Raw genomic sequence first — 17842 nt, 5'->3', positions numbered from 1 at the left:
AGGAAGACGAGGTCTGTCATCCTAGGGGAGGACGAGGTCATCCTAGAGGAGGGCGAGGTCATTCTAGAGGAGGGCGAGGTCATTCTAGGGGAGGGCGAGGTCATTCTAGGGGAGGGCGAGGTCATTCTAGGGGAGGGCGAGGTCATTCTAAAGGAGGGCGAGGTCATTCTAAAGGAGGGCGAGGTCATTCTAAAGGAGGGCGAGGTCATTCTAAAGGAGGGCGAGGTCCTCCTAGGGGAGGGCGAGGTCCTCCTAGGGGAGGGCGAGGTCCTCCTAGGGGAGGGCGAGGTCATCCTAGGGGAGGGCGAGGTCATCCTAGGGGAGGGCGAGGTCATCCTAGAGGAGGGCGAGGTCATCCTAGAGGAGGGCGAGGTCATCCTAAAGGAGGGCGAGGTCATCCTAAAGGAGGGCGAGGTCATTCTAGGGGAGGGCGAGGTCATTCTAGGGGAGGGCGAGGTCATTCTAGGGGAGGGCGAGGTCATTCTAGGGGAGGGCGAGGTCATTCTAGGGGAGGGCGAGGTCATTCTAGGGGAGGGCGAGGTCATTCTAGGGGAGGGCGAGGTCATTCTAGGGGAGGGCGAGGTCATTCTAGGGGAGGGCGAGGTCATTCTAGGGGAGGACGAGTTCATTCTAGGGGAGGGCGAGGTCATTCTAGGGGAGGGCGAGGTCATTCTAGGGGAGGGCGAGGTCATTCTAGGGGAGGGCGAGGTCATTCTAGGGGAGGACGAGGTCATTCTAGGGGAGGACGAGGTCATTCTAGGGGAGGGCGAGGTCATTCTAGGGGAGGGCGAGGTCATTCTAGGGGAGGACGAGGTCATTCTAGGGGAGGGCGAGGTCATTCTAGGGGAGGACGAGGTCATTCTAGGGGAGGACGAGGTCATTCTAGGGGAGGACGAGGTCATTCTAGGGGAGGACGAGGTCATTCTAGGGGAGGACGAGGTCATTCTAGGGGAGGGCGAGGTCATTCTAGAGGAGCACGAGGTCATTCTAGGGGAGGACGAGGTCATTCTAGGGGAGCACGAGGTCATCTCCTAGGGACTAGTACGAACAGGGGATGGTATTATGACCCAATAATGACACATGACAGTTAGAGAAGCTAAAGGAATGGAGAGAGCGAGAGAGAGAGAGAGAGAGCAGAGATGAGATAGACAAGAGAAGGAAGACGAGGTCTGTCATCCTAGGGGAGGACGAGGTCATCCTAGAGGAGGGCGAGGTCATTCTAGAGGAGGGCGAGGTCATTCTAGGGGAGGGCGAGGTCATTCTAGGGGAGGGCGAGGTCATTCTAGGGGAGGGCGAGGTCATTCTAAAGGAGGGCGAGGTCATTCTAAAGGAGGGCGAGGTCATTCTAAAGGAGGGCGAGGTCATTCTAAAGGAGGGCGAGGTCCTCCTAGGGGAGGGCGAGGTCCTCCTAGGGGAGGGCGAGGTCATCCTAGGGGAGGGCGAGGTCATCCTAGGGGAGGGCGAGGTCATCCTAGAGGAGGGCGAGGTCATCCTAGAGGAGGGCGAGGTCATCCTAAAGGAGGGCGAGGTCATCCTAAAGGAGGGCGAGGTCATTCTAGGGGAGGGCGAGGTCATTCTAGGGGAGGGCGAGGTCATTCTAGGGGAGGGCGAGGTCATTCTAGGGGAGGGCGAGGTCATTCTAGGGGAGGGCGAGGTCATTCTAGGGGAGGGCGAGGTCATTCTAGGGGAGGGCGAGGTCATTCTAGGGGAGGGCGAGGTCATTCTAGGGGAGGACGAGTTCATTCTAGGGGAGGGCGAGGTCATTCTAGGGGAGGGCGAGGTCATTCTAGGGGAGGGCGAGGTCATTCTAGGGGAGGGCGAGGTCATTCTAGGGGAGGACGAGGTCATTCTAGGGGAGGGCGAGGTCATTCTAGGGGAGGGCGAGGTCATTCTAGGGGAGGACGAGGTCATTCTAGGGGAGGGCGAGGTCATTCTAGGGGAGGGCGAGGTCATTCTAGGGGAGGACGAGGTCATTCTAGGGGAGGACGAGGTCATTCTAGGGGAGGACGAGGTCATTCTAGGGGAGGACGAGGTCATTCTAGGGGAGGACGAGGTCATTCTAGGGGAGGACGAGGTCATTCTAGGGGAGGACGAGGTCATTCTAGGGGAGAACGAGGTCATTCTAGGGGAGGACGAGGTCATTCTAGGGGAGGACGAGGTCATTCTAGGGGAGGACGAGGTCATTCTAGGGGAGGGCGAGGTCATTCTAGAGGAGCACGAGGTCATTCTAGGGGAGGACGAGGTCATTCTAGGGGAGGACGAGGTCATTCTAGGGGAGGACGAGGTCATTCTAGGGGAGCACGAGGTCATTCTAGAGGAGCACAAGGTCATTCTAGGGGAGGACGAGGTCATTCTAGGGGAGGACGAGGTCATTCTAGGGGAGGATGATTGAAAGGCTGCTTGTTTCAGAGAGGAAGAAAGAGGAGCTGGTTGATCAACATGGATGGACTGAAGCTGAATGAGTAAAAGGAGACTGATGATGAGTGTAGGGCCCAATCTCAAATCCCCTTTAAACCCTACGCCCTGCACCCTAAACCCTACGCCCTTGTGGAGAACAGAGGATATAACAAGCGTAGGTAATATGATGAGAGCTCCACTTGTTCTCTGATAGGCTAGTTGGAACTTCCACCAATCAAATCCTCTCAGATCTCCACAAGGGCATAGGTCTCTCTCTCACCAGGGTCATGACTCCCATGCGGTCCACCTCTCGGTTGGGGCTGCGGTTGGGGATGCGTCGCGGGGTGGAGGAGCCTGAGCCGGGGGGCGACGAGCCCCCCATGGAGGAGGGGGGGATGGAGCTCATGGAGCGGAAGCGGCTGGCCCCCAGGCTGTCCCCGCTGCCCACACGGCTCTCCATCTCCTCTGCCAGCATGGCTGTGTTCTCCTTCTCCTCCTGAATCATCCTGGAGGGGGGTGGGGAGAGGAGAGACGAGGGGGAGAGAGAAGGGAGAGGAGAGACGAGGAGAGGGAGAGCGGGGAGAGGGAGAGCGAGATGTTAGTGCTAGCATCACCTTGTTTTCTCTAAAATAAGAAAGGGAAAATGTTGCTCAACAAATAAATACATCCAACATGCTGATAGTAGGGGTGCGTGTGTGTACCTGATCTCGTTGTTGATGGCATCCAGCTGCTCCTGCAGCATGAGGGCCAGGGTCTGAGCGTCGGCCTGGCCGGCAGGGGACAGAAGGTCCACGGAGCTGAAGATGGTCTCGCGCTCATCGTCCTCCAGGTCTGACGTCTCCAGGTCAGACTCAAACGCCTGAGCAACGTTGGCCAGAACATTAGCCTGCTGCACGCGCTCCCACTCCTGTTCATTCAGAGTCTGGACCTGAGGAGAGAAGGGGGAGGGAGGGAGAAGGGATGGAGTGAGAGGAAGTAAAAGTTACAGAGAAAGTTAGCCTAACCGTATCAGAGTCTCCAGAATATCTTTCAGCCATGCTCTGTAAAACACACTCCACAGCAATGACTACAGACCAACACTATCAAATCAACCTCTCATTATTATGGTTGTCTTCACTCTGACTTACATGTCTCTGATGTCCAGAGAGGAAGCAGAGAGAGAGAGAGAGAGAGAGAGAGAGAGAGAGAACACCATCAGATACAGAACAAATGAGAGGAAGCAGAGAGAGAGAGAGAACACCATCAGATACAGAACAAATGAGAGGGAAGGAGAGAGCGAGAGAGAGAGAGAACACCATCAGATACAAAACAAATGAGTGAAGGAGAGAGAGAGAGAACACCATCAGATACAGAACGAGAGAGAGAGAGAGAGAGAGAGAGAGAGAGAGAGAGCGAGCGAGAGCGAGAGAGAGCGAGCGAGAGCGAGCGAGAGAGAGCGAGAGAGAGCGAGAGAGAGCGAGAGAGAGCGAGAGAGAGCGAGAGAGAGCGAGAGAGAGCGAGAGAGAGAGAACACCATCAGATACAGAATGAGAGAGAGAGAGAGAGAGAGAGAGAGAGAGAGAGAGAGACAGAGAGAGACAGAGAGAGACAGAGAGAGAGAGTGCTAGAGAGAGACAGAGAGAGAGAGAGAGAGAGAGAGAGACAGAGAGAGAGACAGAGAGAGAGAGAGAGACAGAGACAGAGACAGAGACAGAGACAGAGACAGAGACAGAGACAGAGAGAGAACACCATCAGATACAGAACAAATGAGAGGGAAGGAGACAGACAACAGTTTGTGGGCCGGAGATGACTTCAACACACAATAGATATCTGAGCTGAATGATCTAGAACATCAGTATCTAGATCCACCAGACAGACAGACACCAGCTGTCAATATTCCATTTAAACTGTCTCTCACTAGGACACACACGGCTGCGGGGGTTCACCTTGGAGGGTTCGTCCCGTAGCGCGGCGAGACGCCCCTTCTGGGGCCGCCTCAGCACCAGCGCGCTGCCGTAGTGGTCCGAGTGGCTGTCCATCATGGAGGAGGCCGACACCGGGTACCGGAAGTCTGGGGTGCTGCCTTGGTGAGACCGTCTGAGAGCGCACATACATCACACACATACATACATCACACACACACATACATACATCACACACACACATACATCACACACACACACATACATCACACACACACACACACATACAGATCACACACACACACACACACACACACACATCACACACACACACACATACAGATCACACACACACACACATACATCACACACACACATACATCACACACATCACACATCACACACACACACATACATACATCACACACACACATACATACATCACACACATACATCACACACACACATACATCACACACATCACACACACACACATACATCACACACACACACACATACATCACACACACACATACATCACACACACACACACATACAGATCACACACACACACACATACAGATCACACACACATTAATCACACACACATTAATCACACACACATTAATCACACACATCACACACACATACATACATCACACACAAACAAACGCAAGGACAGACATGCAACACACAAAAATATAAATCACAAAGAAAAAAGGTGGACAGAGAGGCCAGAGCACTGGCCAATCGTGTGTGGGCCAGAGTCCAGGGCAGCCAATGAGAAAGCTGATTATTTTACCCATGGTGCAGCAGTGAGTTGCTCCTGTTCCTGCCTTGCTCGTTCTCCGCCCGCATCGTCTCAATCTGGATCAATAGCTGCTCCTGGAGGAGGGAGAGAGGAAGCGAGGGAGAAAGAGAGGGAAGGAGGGGAAGAGGTAGGGAGAAGGGGATAGGAAGAGAGGGAGGGGGAGGGAGAGAGGGAGGGGGAGGGAGAGAGGAGGGGGGAGGAAGCGGGGGAAGGAGGGGGAGAGGGAGAGGGAGGGGGAGAAGGGGGAGGAAAAGGGAGAAGGAGGGGGATAGGGAGGGAGGAGAGAGGAGGGAGTAGGAAGAGAGGGAAGGAGGTAGAGAGGGAGGGAGAGGTGAGGGGGGAGAAGAGGGGGTAGGAAGAGAGGGAGAGAGAGGGGAGAAAGACAGACATGAGGAGTGTCATTGGCAATGAGAATCCAAACACAGCGATGACAACTCTCCAGTTGTTCAGAGGAGACAGCAGCCAGAGTCAACAGTCCTTACCTTCTCATGGTGTGTTTCCTCAACCAGCTTCTTACTGTGCTCCAGATCTCTGATCAGGCCATTCTGGTGGAGGACACACAGCACATGGAGTATCAGCACAGCATTGTCCCATATTGGTTCAGCTATAGATAATGACCACAGCATTGTCTCAGCTATAGATAATGACCACAGCATTGTCCCAGATTGGTTCTGCTATAGATAATGACCACAGCATTGTCTCAGCTATAGATAATGACCACAGCATTGTCCAAGCTTGGTTCAGCTATAGATAATGACCACAGCATTGTCCCAGCTTGGTTCAGCTATAGATAATGACCACAGCATTGTCTCAGCTATAGATAATGACCACAGCATTGTCTCAGCTATAGATAATGACCACAGCATTGTCCTAGCTTGGTTCAGCTATAGATAATGACCACAGCATTGTATCAGCTATAGATAATGACCACAGCATTGTCTCAGCTATAGATAATGACCACAGCATTGTCTCAGCTTGGTTCAGCTATAGATAATGACCCCAGCATTGTCCCAGATTGGTTCAGCTATAGATAATGACCACAGCATTGTCCCAGATTGGTTCAGCTATAGATAATGACCCCAGCATTGTCCCAGATTGGTTCAGCTATAGATAATGACCCCAGAATTGTCCCAGATTGGTTCAGCTATAGATAATGACCACAGCATTGTCCCAGATTGGTTCAGCTATAGATAATGACCCGAGCATTGTCCCAGATTGGTTCAGCTATAGATAATGACCCCAGCATTGTCCCAGATTGGTTCAGCTATAGATAATGACCACAGCATTGTCCCAGATTGGTTCAGCTATAGATAATGACCACAAGCATTGTCCCAGATTGGTTCAGCTATAGATAATGACCACAGCATTGTCCCAGATTGGTTCAGCTATAGATAATGACCAAAACATTGTCCCAGATTGGTTCAGCTATAGATAATGACCACAGCATTGTCTCAGCTTGGTTCAGCTATAGATAATGACCACAAGCATTGTCCCAGATTGGTTCAGCTATAGATAATGACCACAGCATTGTCCCAGATTGGTTCAGCTATAGATAATGACCACAGCATTGTCCCAGATTGGTTCAGCTATAGATAATGACCACAGCATTGTCTCAGCATGGTTCAGCTATAGATAATGACCACAAGCATTGTCCCAGATTGGTTCAGCTATAGATAATGACCACAGCATTGTCCCATATTGGTTCAGCTATAGATAATGACCACAGCATTGTCTCAGCTATAGATAATGACCACAGCATTGTCCCAGATTGGTTCCGCTATAGATAATGACCACAGCATTGTCTCAGCTATAGATAATGACCACAGCATTGTCCCAGATTGGTTCAGTTATAGATAATGACCACAGCATTGTCCCAGATTGGTTCAGCTACAGAGGTACGGATATAATGACATGCCATTTAGCATGTCCCACCCACCTTGTCCTCTAGGGCAGACATCCTCTCCTTGAGGTGAAGCTGTAACCTAACCCACCCACCCACCTTGTCCTCTAGGGCAGACATCAGCTGTAACCTAACCCACCCACCTTGTCCTCTAGGGCAGACATCCTCTCCTTGAGGTGAAGCTGTAGCCTCTCGTTGGACTCTGACAGCAGCTTGTCCACCGTCTCCGACAGACGCCTGTTGTGCTCCTCGTTCATCTTCTCCCTCTGGCGCGCCTTCACAACACAAACACACACGCTAATCAGAAGAGCTCCCAGGCAGAGCAGGAAAAACTACCGCTTCCTTTATGACAGGAAACATTTCACAACACACATTTTAATTGTTTTCTTTCCATTTTCTGTTAATTAATGGATCTTTCAGTTATATGAGGTAAAATCTTCACTGACTTATTTGAATGAGAATGAATATATTGTCTACAATGAAGGTACAATGCTAAATGAAGACAGTCCAATGACCACATCTGTAAACAATTTCTGCCCAAACAACACAGACTGACTGACTGCCAGCCAGACGACCTTTGACCCTATCTTGTCTCACCCTGAGCAGTTCCTGGTTCTTCTCCTCCAGCTGAGCCTCCATCTGCCTCACCCTCTCCTCCACGTTGCCATGACGCTCCTCCGCCTGCGGGACAGACAGAGTCAAACACCTCATACTTGCAACAAAAAAAATAAAAATCCCTAACCTCTACCCTTTAGGAATTTGTACAGATCTGAGAGGGCTGGGTCAGTGTAAGAGGACTGGAGAAGTTGAAGAGGGCTGGCTAGGTGTAAGAGGACTGGAGAAGTTGAAGAGGGCTGGGTCAGTGTGTAGCTTCTTTCAGATCAATACAAATTACCCTGGAGAAGGATGCACCAGCAGAGACAGGGGACACATCAGTACAGCCAGCCAGTAGCAGCCATGCACCAGCATAGACAGGGGACATGGCAGAGGGACACAGAGCAGTACAGCCAGCCAGTAGCAGCAGAGACAGGGGACACAGAGCAGTACAGTCAGCCAGTAGCAGCCATGCACCAGCAGAGACAGGGGACAGGGACACAGAGCAGCACAGCCAGCCAGTAGCAGCAGAGACAGGGGACACAGAGCAGTACAGTCAGCCAGTAGCAGCCATGCACCAGCAGAGACAGGGGACAGGGACACAGAGCAGCACAGCCAGCCAGTAGCAGCAGAGACAGGGGACACAGAGCAGTACAGCCAGCCAGTAGCAGCCATGCACCAGCAGAGACAGGGACAGTAGCAGTACAGTCAGCCAGTAGCAGCCATGCACCAGCAGAGACAGGGGACACAGAGCAGTACAGTCAGCCAGTAGCAGCCATGCACCAGCAGAGACAGGGGACACAGAGCAGTACAGCCAGCCAGTAGCAGCCATGCACCAGCAGAGACAGGGACAGTAGCAGTACAGCCAAGCCCCATAAAAGCACCATGACTACATTCCAGACAGAATACACAGACTAGAAACAAGGGGATCTGAGGGGGGGAAGAAGGGGAAACTGTTCTCATGTTAATGGCTCTACAATGTGCTTAGACACATGTGGAAAGGGGAGCGAGTTAGTGGCTAAAGGGAAGTATACTGTAGCTAAAGGGAAGTGTACTGTAGCTAAAGGGAAGTGTACTGTCGCTAAAGGGAAGTGTACTGTAGCTAAAGGGAAGTGTACTGTAGCTAAGGGGAAGTGTACTGTAGCTAAGGGGAAGTGTACTGTAGCTAAAGGGAAGTGTACTGTAGCTAAAGGGAAGTGTACTGTAGCTAAAGGGAAGTGTACTGTAGCTAAAGGGAAGTGTACTGTAGCTAAAGGGAAGTGTACTGTAGCTAAAGGGAAGTGTACTGTAGCTAAAGGGAAGTGTACTGTAGCTAAAGGGAAGTGTACTGTAGCTAAAGGGAAGTGTACTGTAGCTAAAGGGAAGTGTACTGTAGCTAAAGGGAAGTGTACTGTAGCTAAAGGGAAGTGTACTGTAGCTAAAGGGAAGTGTACTGTAGCTAAAGGGAAGTATACTGTAACAATCCAGTGTGGGGTGGTCCAATGTAAACAAGAACATTTAAACATTAAAATAAAAAGGGTGAGTTTGGAGAACAGAATTATTCTGGAGAAAGGGGTCTCCTTAGTGTCCGGGCACTATTCTAAAATCCTGATGCCCCCCATCAGGGGGGAGGGAATTAAGTAGCACTTCCTGTTTTTGTTAGATCATAAACTATTTTTAAAGGATGGGGGAGGGGAGTTGTGCACAGAAATAGACTTTAAACATAGATCAGCAGTACCAAGCTAGGCAGGTAGAGTTAGACCACTGGGCGGGGGTAAGAGATGGGGCTGGGGTGTGAGGGTATAGGGGGAGGTTTAGGGGTGATTGTAGCCATTCTACCTTCCTCTGTGTCTTGGCGTCCTTAGAGCACGAGGCGTCAGGCTAGGGGGGGTTGGGGGGGAGGGGGAGGTAAAGGTTGAGGACAGGCCAAAGGAGGAACAGAGAGGAGAAGACGACAGTGTGAGAGATGAGAGCAAGAGAGAGAGCAGGAGGTACTTTAGGACAAGAGGGAATAGAGTTTTAGTGCAGCTAAAGACCGCGGACCGGCCGGCAGGACTAAAGACCGCGGACCGGCCGGCAGGACTAAAGATCGCGGACCGGCCGGCAGGACTAAAGACCGCGGACCGGCCGGCAGGACTAAAGACGGCGGACCGGCCGGCAGGACTAAAGACAGAGGACAGACAGGACTAAAGACAGAGGACAGACAGGACTAAAGACAGAGGACAGACAGGACTAAAGACAGAGGACAGACAGGACTTCAGCAGAGATTCCTAGACAGGACTTAATGACAATAACAAGAGACTGGAGGATGATAAGTGGTGGAGGTAGCTGGGTGGGTGAGTGGAGGTAGCTGGGTGGTTGGGTGGAGGTAGCTGGGTGGTTGGGTGGAGGTAGCTGGGTGGTTGGGTGGAGGTAGCTGGGTGGTTGGGTGGAGGTAGCTGGGTGGTTGGGTGGAGGTAGCTGGGTGGTTGGGTGGAGGTAGCTGGGTGGAGGTAGCTAAAGGGCTGGGTGGAGGTAGCTGGGTGGAGGTAGCTAGAGGGCTGGGTGGTTGGGTTCGTGGGCGGAGGTAGCTAGAGGGCTGGGTGGGTGGAGGTAGCTGGGTGGTTGGGTGGGTGGAGGTAGCTAGAGGGCTGGGTGGTTGGGTGGGTGGAGGTAGCTAGAGGGCTGGGTGGAGGTAGCTGGGCGTTTAGGTGAAGGTGGCTGGGCGTTTAGGTGGAGGTAGCTGGGCGGTTGGGTGGAGGTAGCTGGGCGGTTGGGTGGAGGTAGCTGGGCGGTTGGGTGGAGGTAGCTGGGCGGTTGGGTGGAGGTAGCTGGGCGGTTGGGTGGAGGTAGCTGGGCGGTTGGGTGGAGGTAGCTGGGCGGTTGGGTGGAGGTAGCTGGGCGGTTGGGTGGAGGTAGCTGGGCGGTTGGGTGGAGGTAGCTGGGCGGTTGGGTGGCGGTAGCTGGGCGGTTGGGTGGCGGTAGCTGGGCGGTTGGGTGGCGGTAGCTGGGCGGTTGGGTGGAGGTGGCTGGGCGGTTGGGTGGAGGTGGCTGGGTGGAGGTGGCTGGGCGGTTGGGTGGAGGTGGCTGGGCGGTTGGGTGGAGGTGGCTGGGCGGTTGGGTGGTGGTGGTTGGGTGGAGGTGGCTGGGCGGTTAGGTGGAGGTAGCTGGGCGTTTAGGTGGGGGTAGATGGGCGGTTGGGTGGAGGTAGCTGGGAGGTTGGGTGGAGGTAGCTGGGAGGTTGGGTGGAGGTAGCTGGGCGGTTAGGTGGAGGTAGCTGGGCGGTTGGGTGGAGGTAGCTGGGCGGTTGGGTGGAGGTAGCTGGGCGGTTAGGTGGAGGTAGCTGGGCGGTTGGGTGGAGGTAGCTGGGCGGTTAGGTGGAGGTAGCTGGGCGGTTGGGTGGAGGTAGCTGGGCGTTTAGGTGGAGGTAGCTGGGCGGTTAGGTGGAGGTAGCTGGGCGGTTAGGTGGAGGTAGCTGGGAGGTTGGGTGGAGGTAGCTGGGAGGTTGGGTGGAGGTAGCTGGGAGGTTGGGTGGAGGTAGCTGGGAGGTTGGGTGGAGGGCGCTGGGAGGTTGGGTGGAGGTAGCTGGGAGGTTGGGTGGAGGTAGCTGGGCGGTTAAGTGGAGGTAGCTGGGCGGTTGGGTGGAGGTAGCTGGGCGGTTGGGTGGAGGTAGCTGGGTGGAGGTAGCTAAAGGGCTGGGTGGAGGTAGCTGGGTGGAGGTAGCTAGAGGGCTGGGTGGTTGGGTTCGTGGGCGGAGGTAGCTAGAGGGCTGGGTGGGTGGAGGTAGCTGGGTGGTTGGGTGGGTGGAGGTAGCTAGAGGGCTGGGTGGAGGTAGCTGGGCGTTTAGGTGAAGGTGGCTGGGCGTTTAGGTGAAGGTAGCTGGGCGGTTGGGTGGAGGTAGCAGGGCGGTTGGGTGGAGGTAGCTGGGCGGTTGGGTGGAGGTAGCTGGGCGGTTGGGTGGAGGTAGCTGGGCGGTTGGGTGGAGGTAGCTGGGCGGTTGGGTGGAGGTAGCTGGGCGGTTGGGTGGAGGTAGCTGGGCGGTTGGGTGGAGGTAGCTGGGCGGTTGGGTGGAGGTAGCTGGGCGGTTGGGTGGCGGTAGCTGGGCGGTTGGGTGGAGGTGGCTGGGCGGTTGGGTGGAGGTGGCTGGGTGGAGGTGGCTGGGCGGTTGGGTGGAGGTGGCTGGGCGGTTGGGTGGAGGTGGCTGGGCGGTTGGGTGGAGGTGGTTGGGTGGAGGTGGCTGGGCGTTTAGGTAGAGGTAGATGGGCGGTTAGGTGGAGGTAGCTGGGAGGTTGGGTGGAGGTAGCTGGGCGGTTAGGTGGAGGTAGCTGGGCGGTTGGGTGGAGGTAGCTGGGCGGTTGGTCGGAGGTAGCTGGGCGGTTGGTCGGAGGTAGCTGGGCGGTTAGGTGGAGGTAGCTGGGCGTTTAGGTGGAGGTAGATGGGCGGTTGGGTGGAGGTAGCTGGGAGGTTGGGTGGAGGTAGCTGGGAGGTTGGGTGGAGGTAGCTGGGCGGTTAGGTGGAGGTAGCTGGGCGGTTGGGTGGAGGTAGCTGGGCGGTTAGGTGGAGGTAGCTGGGCGGTTAGGTGGAGGTAGCTGGGCGGTTGGGTGGAGGTAGCTGGGCGGTTAGGTGGAGGTAGCTGGGCGGTTGGGTGGAGGTAGCTGGGCGTTTAGGTGGAGGTAGCTGGGCGGTTAGGTGGAGGTAGCTGGGAGGTTGGGTGGAGGTAGCTGGGAGGTTGGGTGGAGGTAGCTGGGAGGTTGGGTGGAGGTAGCTGGGAGGTTGGGTGGAGGTAGCTGGGAGGTTGGGTGGAGGTAGCTGGGCGGTTAAGTGGAGGTAGCTGGGCGGTTGGGTGGAGGTAGCTGGGCGGTTGGGTGGAGGTAGCTGGGCGGTTGGGTGGAGGTAGCTGGGCGGTTGGGTGGAGGTAGCTGGGCGGTTAGGTGGAGGTAGCTGGGCGGTTAAGTGGAGGTAGCTGGGCGGTTAAGTGGAGGTAGCTGGGCGGTTGGGTGGAGGTAGCTGGGCGGTTGGGTGGAGGTAGCTGGGCGGTTGGGTGGAGGTAGCTGGGCGGTTAGGTGGAGGTAGCTGGGCGGTTAAGTGGAGGTAGCTGGGCGGTTAAGTGGAGGTAGCTGGGCGGTTGGGTGGAGGTAGCTGGGCGGTGTGGCAGTGACAGGTTCTACACTGAACTCTCTGCCTCTTAAAGAGTTAAAAGGAAGAGAGGAAAGAGAGATGTTTTTTGGTATCCTTCCCCAGATCTGTGCCTCGACACAATCCTGTCGTCTCGGAGCTCTACGGTCAATTCCTTTGACCTCAATTCTTGGTTTTTGCTCTGACATGTCTTGTCAAATGTGGGACCTTAAATAGACATGTGTGTGCCTTTCCAAATCATGTCCAATCAATTAAATTTACCAAAAGGTGGACTCCAATCAAGTTGTAGAAACATCTCAAGGATGATCAATGGAAACAGGATGCACCAGAGCTCAATCACGAGTCTCATAGCAAAGGGTCTGAATACTAATGTAAATAAGTTATTTCAGTTTATGGCTAATGGCAAAAAAACATTTTTTTTTGCTTTGTCATTATGGGGTATTGTGTGTAGATTGATCAGGGGGAAAAATATATATTTAAATCTATTTTAGAATAAGGCTGTAAAGTAATAAAATGTGGAAAAGGTCAAGGGGTCTGAATACTTTCTGAATGCCCTGTATATAGTCTCCCCATTTGAACATATTTTATTTCTCTTCAATAAGTATTTTCACAAATTCCCTTCTAGTGTACTAAAGTCATCCAAAGGTTAGTATTTGGTCCCATATTCCTAGCACTGAATACATCCAGCTGGTGACTCTACAAACTTGTTGGATGCATTTTAAGTTTGTTTAAGGTTGTGTTTCAGATTAGGTTTTTTGCCCCAATAAGAAACTGAATTGTGAACTACGTATTGTGTCACTTTTTTTGTAAATAGGAACCGAATATGTTTCTAAACATTTCTATATTTAAAAACGTGGATGCTACCGCGATTATGGATAATCATGAATGAACCCTGAATAATGATGTGGGAAAGTTAGAGGAATGATGCACGTGCACACACACACAAGCACGCACGGGGGGGGGGGTGAGAAATGGAGGAGTCTCTCTCAGGAGGCATGATGTTTGACTGCGTGGAGGCGGGACTGACCTTGGTGAGGGCCGCCACCCTCTGGGCTAGCTCCGCCTCCACCTCGGGCAGAGTCTCCGCCTTCCTGATGGTCTGCTGTAGCTTCTGCTCAGCCAGCTCTAAACGCTCCTGCAGCTGCCTGTTCCTCTCCTCCGTCTGTAGATCAAACACATTAATCAATACATTACAACGGTTCCTCTCCTCAGTCTGTAGATCAAACACAATAATCAATACATTACAACGGTTCCTCTCCTCAGTCTGTAGATCAAACACAATAATCAATACATTACAACGGTTCCTCTCCTCAGTCTGTAGATCAAACACAATAATCAATACATTACAACGGTTCCTCTCCTCAGTCTGTAGATCAAACACAATAATCAATACATTACAACGGTTCCTCTCCTCCGTCTGTAGATCAAACACATTAATCAATACATTACAACGGTTCCTCTCCTCAGTCTGTAGATCAAACACAATAATCAATCATATTAATCAATACATTACAACGGTTCCTCTCCTCCGTCTGTAGATCAAACACATTAATCAATACATTACAACGGTTCCTCTCCTCAGTCTGTAGATCAAACACAATAATCAATACATTACAACGGTTCCTCTCCTCAGTCTGTAGATCAAACACAATAATCAATACATTACAACGGTTCCTCTCCTCAGTCTGTAGATCAAACACAATAATCAATACATTACAACGGTTCCTCTCCTCCGTCTGTAGATCAAACACAATAATCAATCATATTAATCAATACATTACAACGGTTCCTCTCCTCAGTCTGTAGATCAAACACAATAATCAATCATATTAATCAATACATTACAACGGTTCCTCTCCTCAGTCTGTAGATCAAACACAATAATCAATACATTACAACGGTTCCTCTCCTCAGTCTGTAGATCAAACACAATAATCAATACATTACAACGGTTCCTCTCCTCAGTCTGTAGATCAAACACATTAATCAATCATATTAATCAATACATTACAACGGTTCCTCTCCTCAGTCTGTAGATCAAACACAATAATCAATACATTACAACGGTTCCTCTCCTCAGTCTGTAGATCAAACACAATAATCAATCATATTAATCAATACATTACAACGGTTCCTCTCCTCCGTCTGTAGATCAAACACATTAATCAATACATTACAACGGTTCCTCTCCTCAGTCTGTAGATCAAACACATTAATCAACACATTACAACGGTTCCTCTCCTCAGTCTGTAGATCAAACACAATAATCAATACATTACAACGGTTCCTCTCCTCAGTCTGTAGATCAAACACAATAATCAATACATTACAACGGTTCCTCTCCTCAGTCTGTAGATCAAACACAATAATCAATCATATTAATCAATACATTACAACGGTTCCTCTCCTCAGTCTGTAGATCAAACACAATAATCAATACATTACAACGGTTCCTCTCCTCAGTCTGTAGATCAAACACAATAATCAATACATTACAACGGTTCCTCTCCTCAGTCTGTAGATCAAACACAATAATCAATACATTACAACGGTTCCTCTCCTCAGTCTGTAGATCAAACACAATAATCAATACATTACAACGGTTCCTCTCCTCAGTCTGTAGATCAAACACATTAATCAATACATTACAACGGTTCCTCTCCTCAGTCTGTAGATCAAACACAATAATCAATCATATTAATCAATACATTACAACGGTTCCTCTCCTCAGTCTGTAGATCAAACACATTAATCAATACATTACAACGGTTCCTCTCCTCAGTCTGTAGATCAAACACAATAATCAATACATTACAACGGTTCCTCTCCTCAGTCTGTAGATCAAACACAATAATCAATACATTACAACGGTTCCTCTCCTCAGTCTGTAGATCAAACACAATAATCAATCATATTAATCAATACATTACAACGGTTCCTCTCCTCAGTCTGTAGATCAAACACAATAATCAATACATTACAACGGTTCCTCTCCTCCGTCTGTAGATCAAACACAATAATCAATACATTACAACGGTTCCTCTCCTCAGTCTGTAGATCAAACACAATAATCAATACATTACAACGGTTCCTCTCCTCAGTCTGTAGATCAAACACAATAATCAATACATTACAACGGTTCCTCTCCTCAGTCTGTAGATCAAACACAATAATCAATACATTACAACGGTTCCTCTCCTCAGTCTGTAGATCAAACACAATAATCAATACATTACAACGGTTCCTCTCCTCCGTCTGTAGATCAAACACATTAATCAATACATTACAACGGTTCCTCTCCTCAGTCTGAAGATCAAACACAATAATCAATACATTACAACGGTTCCTCTCCTCAGTCTGTAGATCAAACACAATAATCAATCATATTAATCAATACATTACAACGGTTCCTCTCCTCAGTCTGTAGATCAAACACAATAATCAATACATTACAACGGTTCCTCTCCTCAGTCTGAAGATCAAACACAATAATCAATCATATTAATCAATACATTACAACGGTTCCTCTCCTCAGTCTGTAGATCAAACACAATAATCAATACATTACAACGGTTCCTCTCCTCAGTCTGTAGATCAAACACAATAATCAATACATTACAACGGTTCCTCTCCTCAGTCTGAAGATCAAACACAATAATCAATACATTACAACGGTTCCTCTCCTCAGTCTGTAGATCAAACACAATAATCAATACATTACAACGGTTCCTCTCCTCAGTCTGTAGATCAAACACAATAATCAATACATTACAACGGTTCCTCTCCTCCGTCTGTAGATCAAACACAATAATCAATACATTACAACGGTTCCTCTCCTCAGTCTGTAGATCAAACACAATAATCAATCATATTAATCAATACATTACAACGGTTCCTCTCCTCAGTCTGTAGATCAAACACATTAATCAATACATTACAACGGTTCCTCTCCTCAGTCTGTAGATCAAACACAATAATCAATCATATTAATCAATACATTACAACGGTTCCTCTCCTCCGTCTGTAGATCAAACACAATAATCAATACATTACAACGGTTCCTCTCCTCAGTCTGTAGATCAAACACAATAATCAATACATTACAACGGTTCCTCTCCTCAGTCTGTAGATCAAACACAATAATCAATCATATTAATCAATACATTACAACGGTTCCTCTCCTCAGTCTGTAGATCAAACACAATAATCAATCATATTAATCAATACATTACAACGGTTCCTCTCCTCAGTCTGTAGATCAAACACAATAATCAATACATTACAACGGTTCCTCTCCTCAGTCTGTAGATCAAACACAATACACAGTGTTTAGGTACCATCTTGTTGGCCTGGGGGATGATACACAGTGTTTAGGTACCGTCTTGTTGGCCTGGGGGATGATACACAGTGTTTAGGTACCGTCTTGTTGGCCTGGGGGATGATACAGTGTTTAGGTACCGTTTTGTTGGCCTCGGGGATGATACACAGTGTTTAGGTACCGTCTTGTTGGCCTGGGGGATGATACAGTGTTTAGGTACCGTCTTGTTGGCCTGGGGGATGATACAGTGTTTAGGTACCGTCTTGTTGGCCTGGGGGATGATACAGTGTTTAGGTACCGTCTTGTTGGCCTGGGGGATGATACACAGTGTTTAGGTACCGTCTTGTTGGCCTGGGGGATGATACACAGTGTTTAGGTACCGTCTTGTTGGCCTGGGGGATGATACACAGTGTTTAGGCACCGTCTTGTTGGCCTGGGGGATGATACACAGTGTTTAGGCACCGTCTTGTTGGCCTGGGGGATGATACAGTGTTTAGGCACCGTCTTGTTGGCCTGGGGGATGATACACAGTGTTTAGGCACCGTTTTGTTGGCCTGGGGGATGATACACATTGTTTAGGTACCGTCTTGTTGGCCTGGGGGATGATACAGTGTTTAGGTACCGTCTTGTTGGCCTGGGGGATGATACACAGTGTTTAGGTACAGTCTTGTTGGCCTGGTGGATGATACAGTGTTTAGGCACCGTCTTGTTGGCCTGGGGGATGATACAGTGTTTAGGTACCGTCTTGTTGGCCTCGGGGATGATACACAGTGTTTAGGTACCGTCTTGTTGGCCTGGGGGATGATACAGTGTTTAGGTACCGTCTT

At 50.5% G+C, this 17842-nt stretch overlaps 1 protein-coding gene across 50 annotated transcripts in view; it reads right to left on the bottom strand.

Moving 5' to 3' along the window:
- ppfia1 (PTPRF interacting protein alpha 1) overlaps positions 1-17842 on the bottom strand; it is a 108945-nt gene that overhangs the window by 25366 nt on the left and 65737 nt on the right. For all 50 annotated transcript variants that reach the window (XM_090223108.1, XM_090223109.1, XM_090223122.1 and 47 more), the window contains exons 9-16: positions 13725-13859; positions 7607-7690; positions 7153-7284; positions 5592-5654; positions 5101-5183; positions 4323-4473; positions 3099-3325; positions 2678-2903 (exon numbers count right to left, since the gene is read on the bottom strand). In XM_090223108.1, coding sequence (XP_090079234.1) covers positions 2678-2903; positions 3099-3325; positions 4323-4473; positions 5101-5183; positions 5592-5654; positions 7153-7284; positions 7607-7690; positions 13725-13859 — 1101 coding nt within the window. The remainder of the gene's footprint in view (positions 1-2677; positions 2904-3098; positions 3326-4322; positions 4474-5100; positions 5184-5591; positions 5655-7152; positions 7285-7606; positions 7691-13724; positions 13860-17842) is intronic.

This window comes from Oncorhynchus mykiss, chromosome 26 (genome assembly GCF_057628025.1).
Source record: "Oncorhynchus mykiss isolate SJ-2025 chromosome 26, ASM5762802v1, whole genome shotgun sequence".
Classification (NCBI taxonomy): domain Eukaryota; kingdom Metazoa; phylum Chordata; class Actinopteri; order Salmoniformes; family Salmonidae; genus Oncorhynchus; species Oncorhynchus mykiss.
This window is presented reverse-complemented; position numbering and strand designations above follow the sequence as displayed.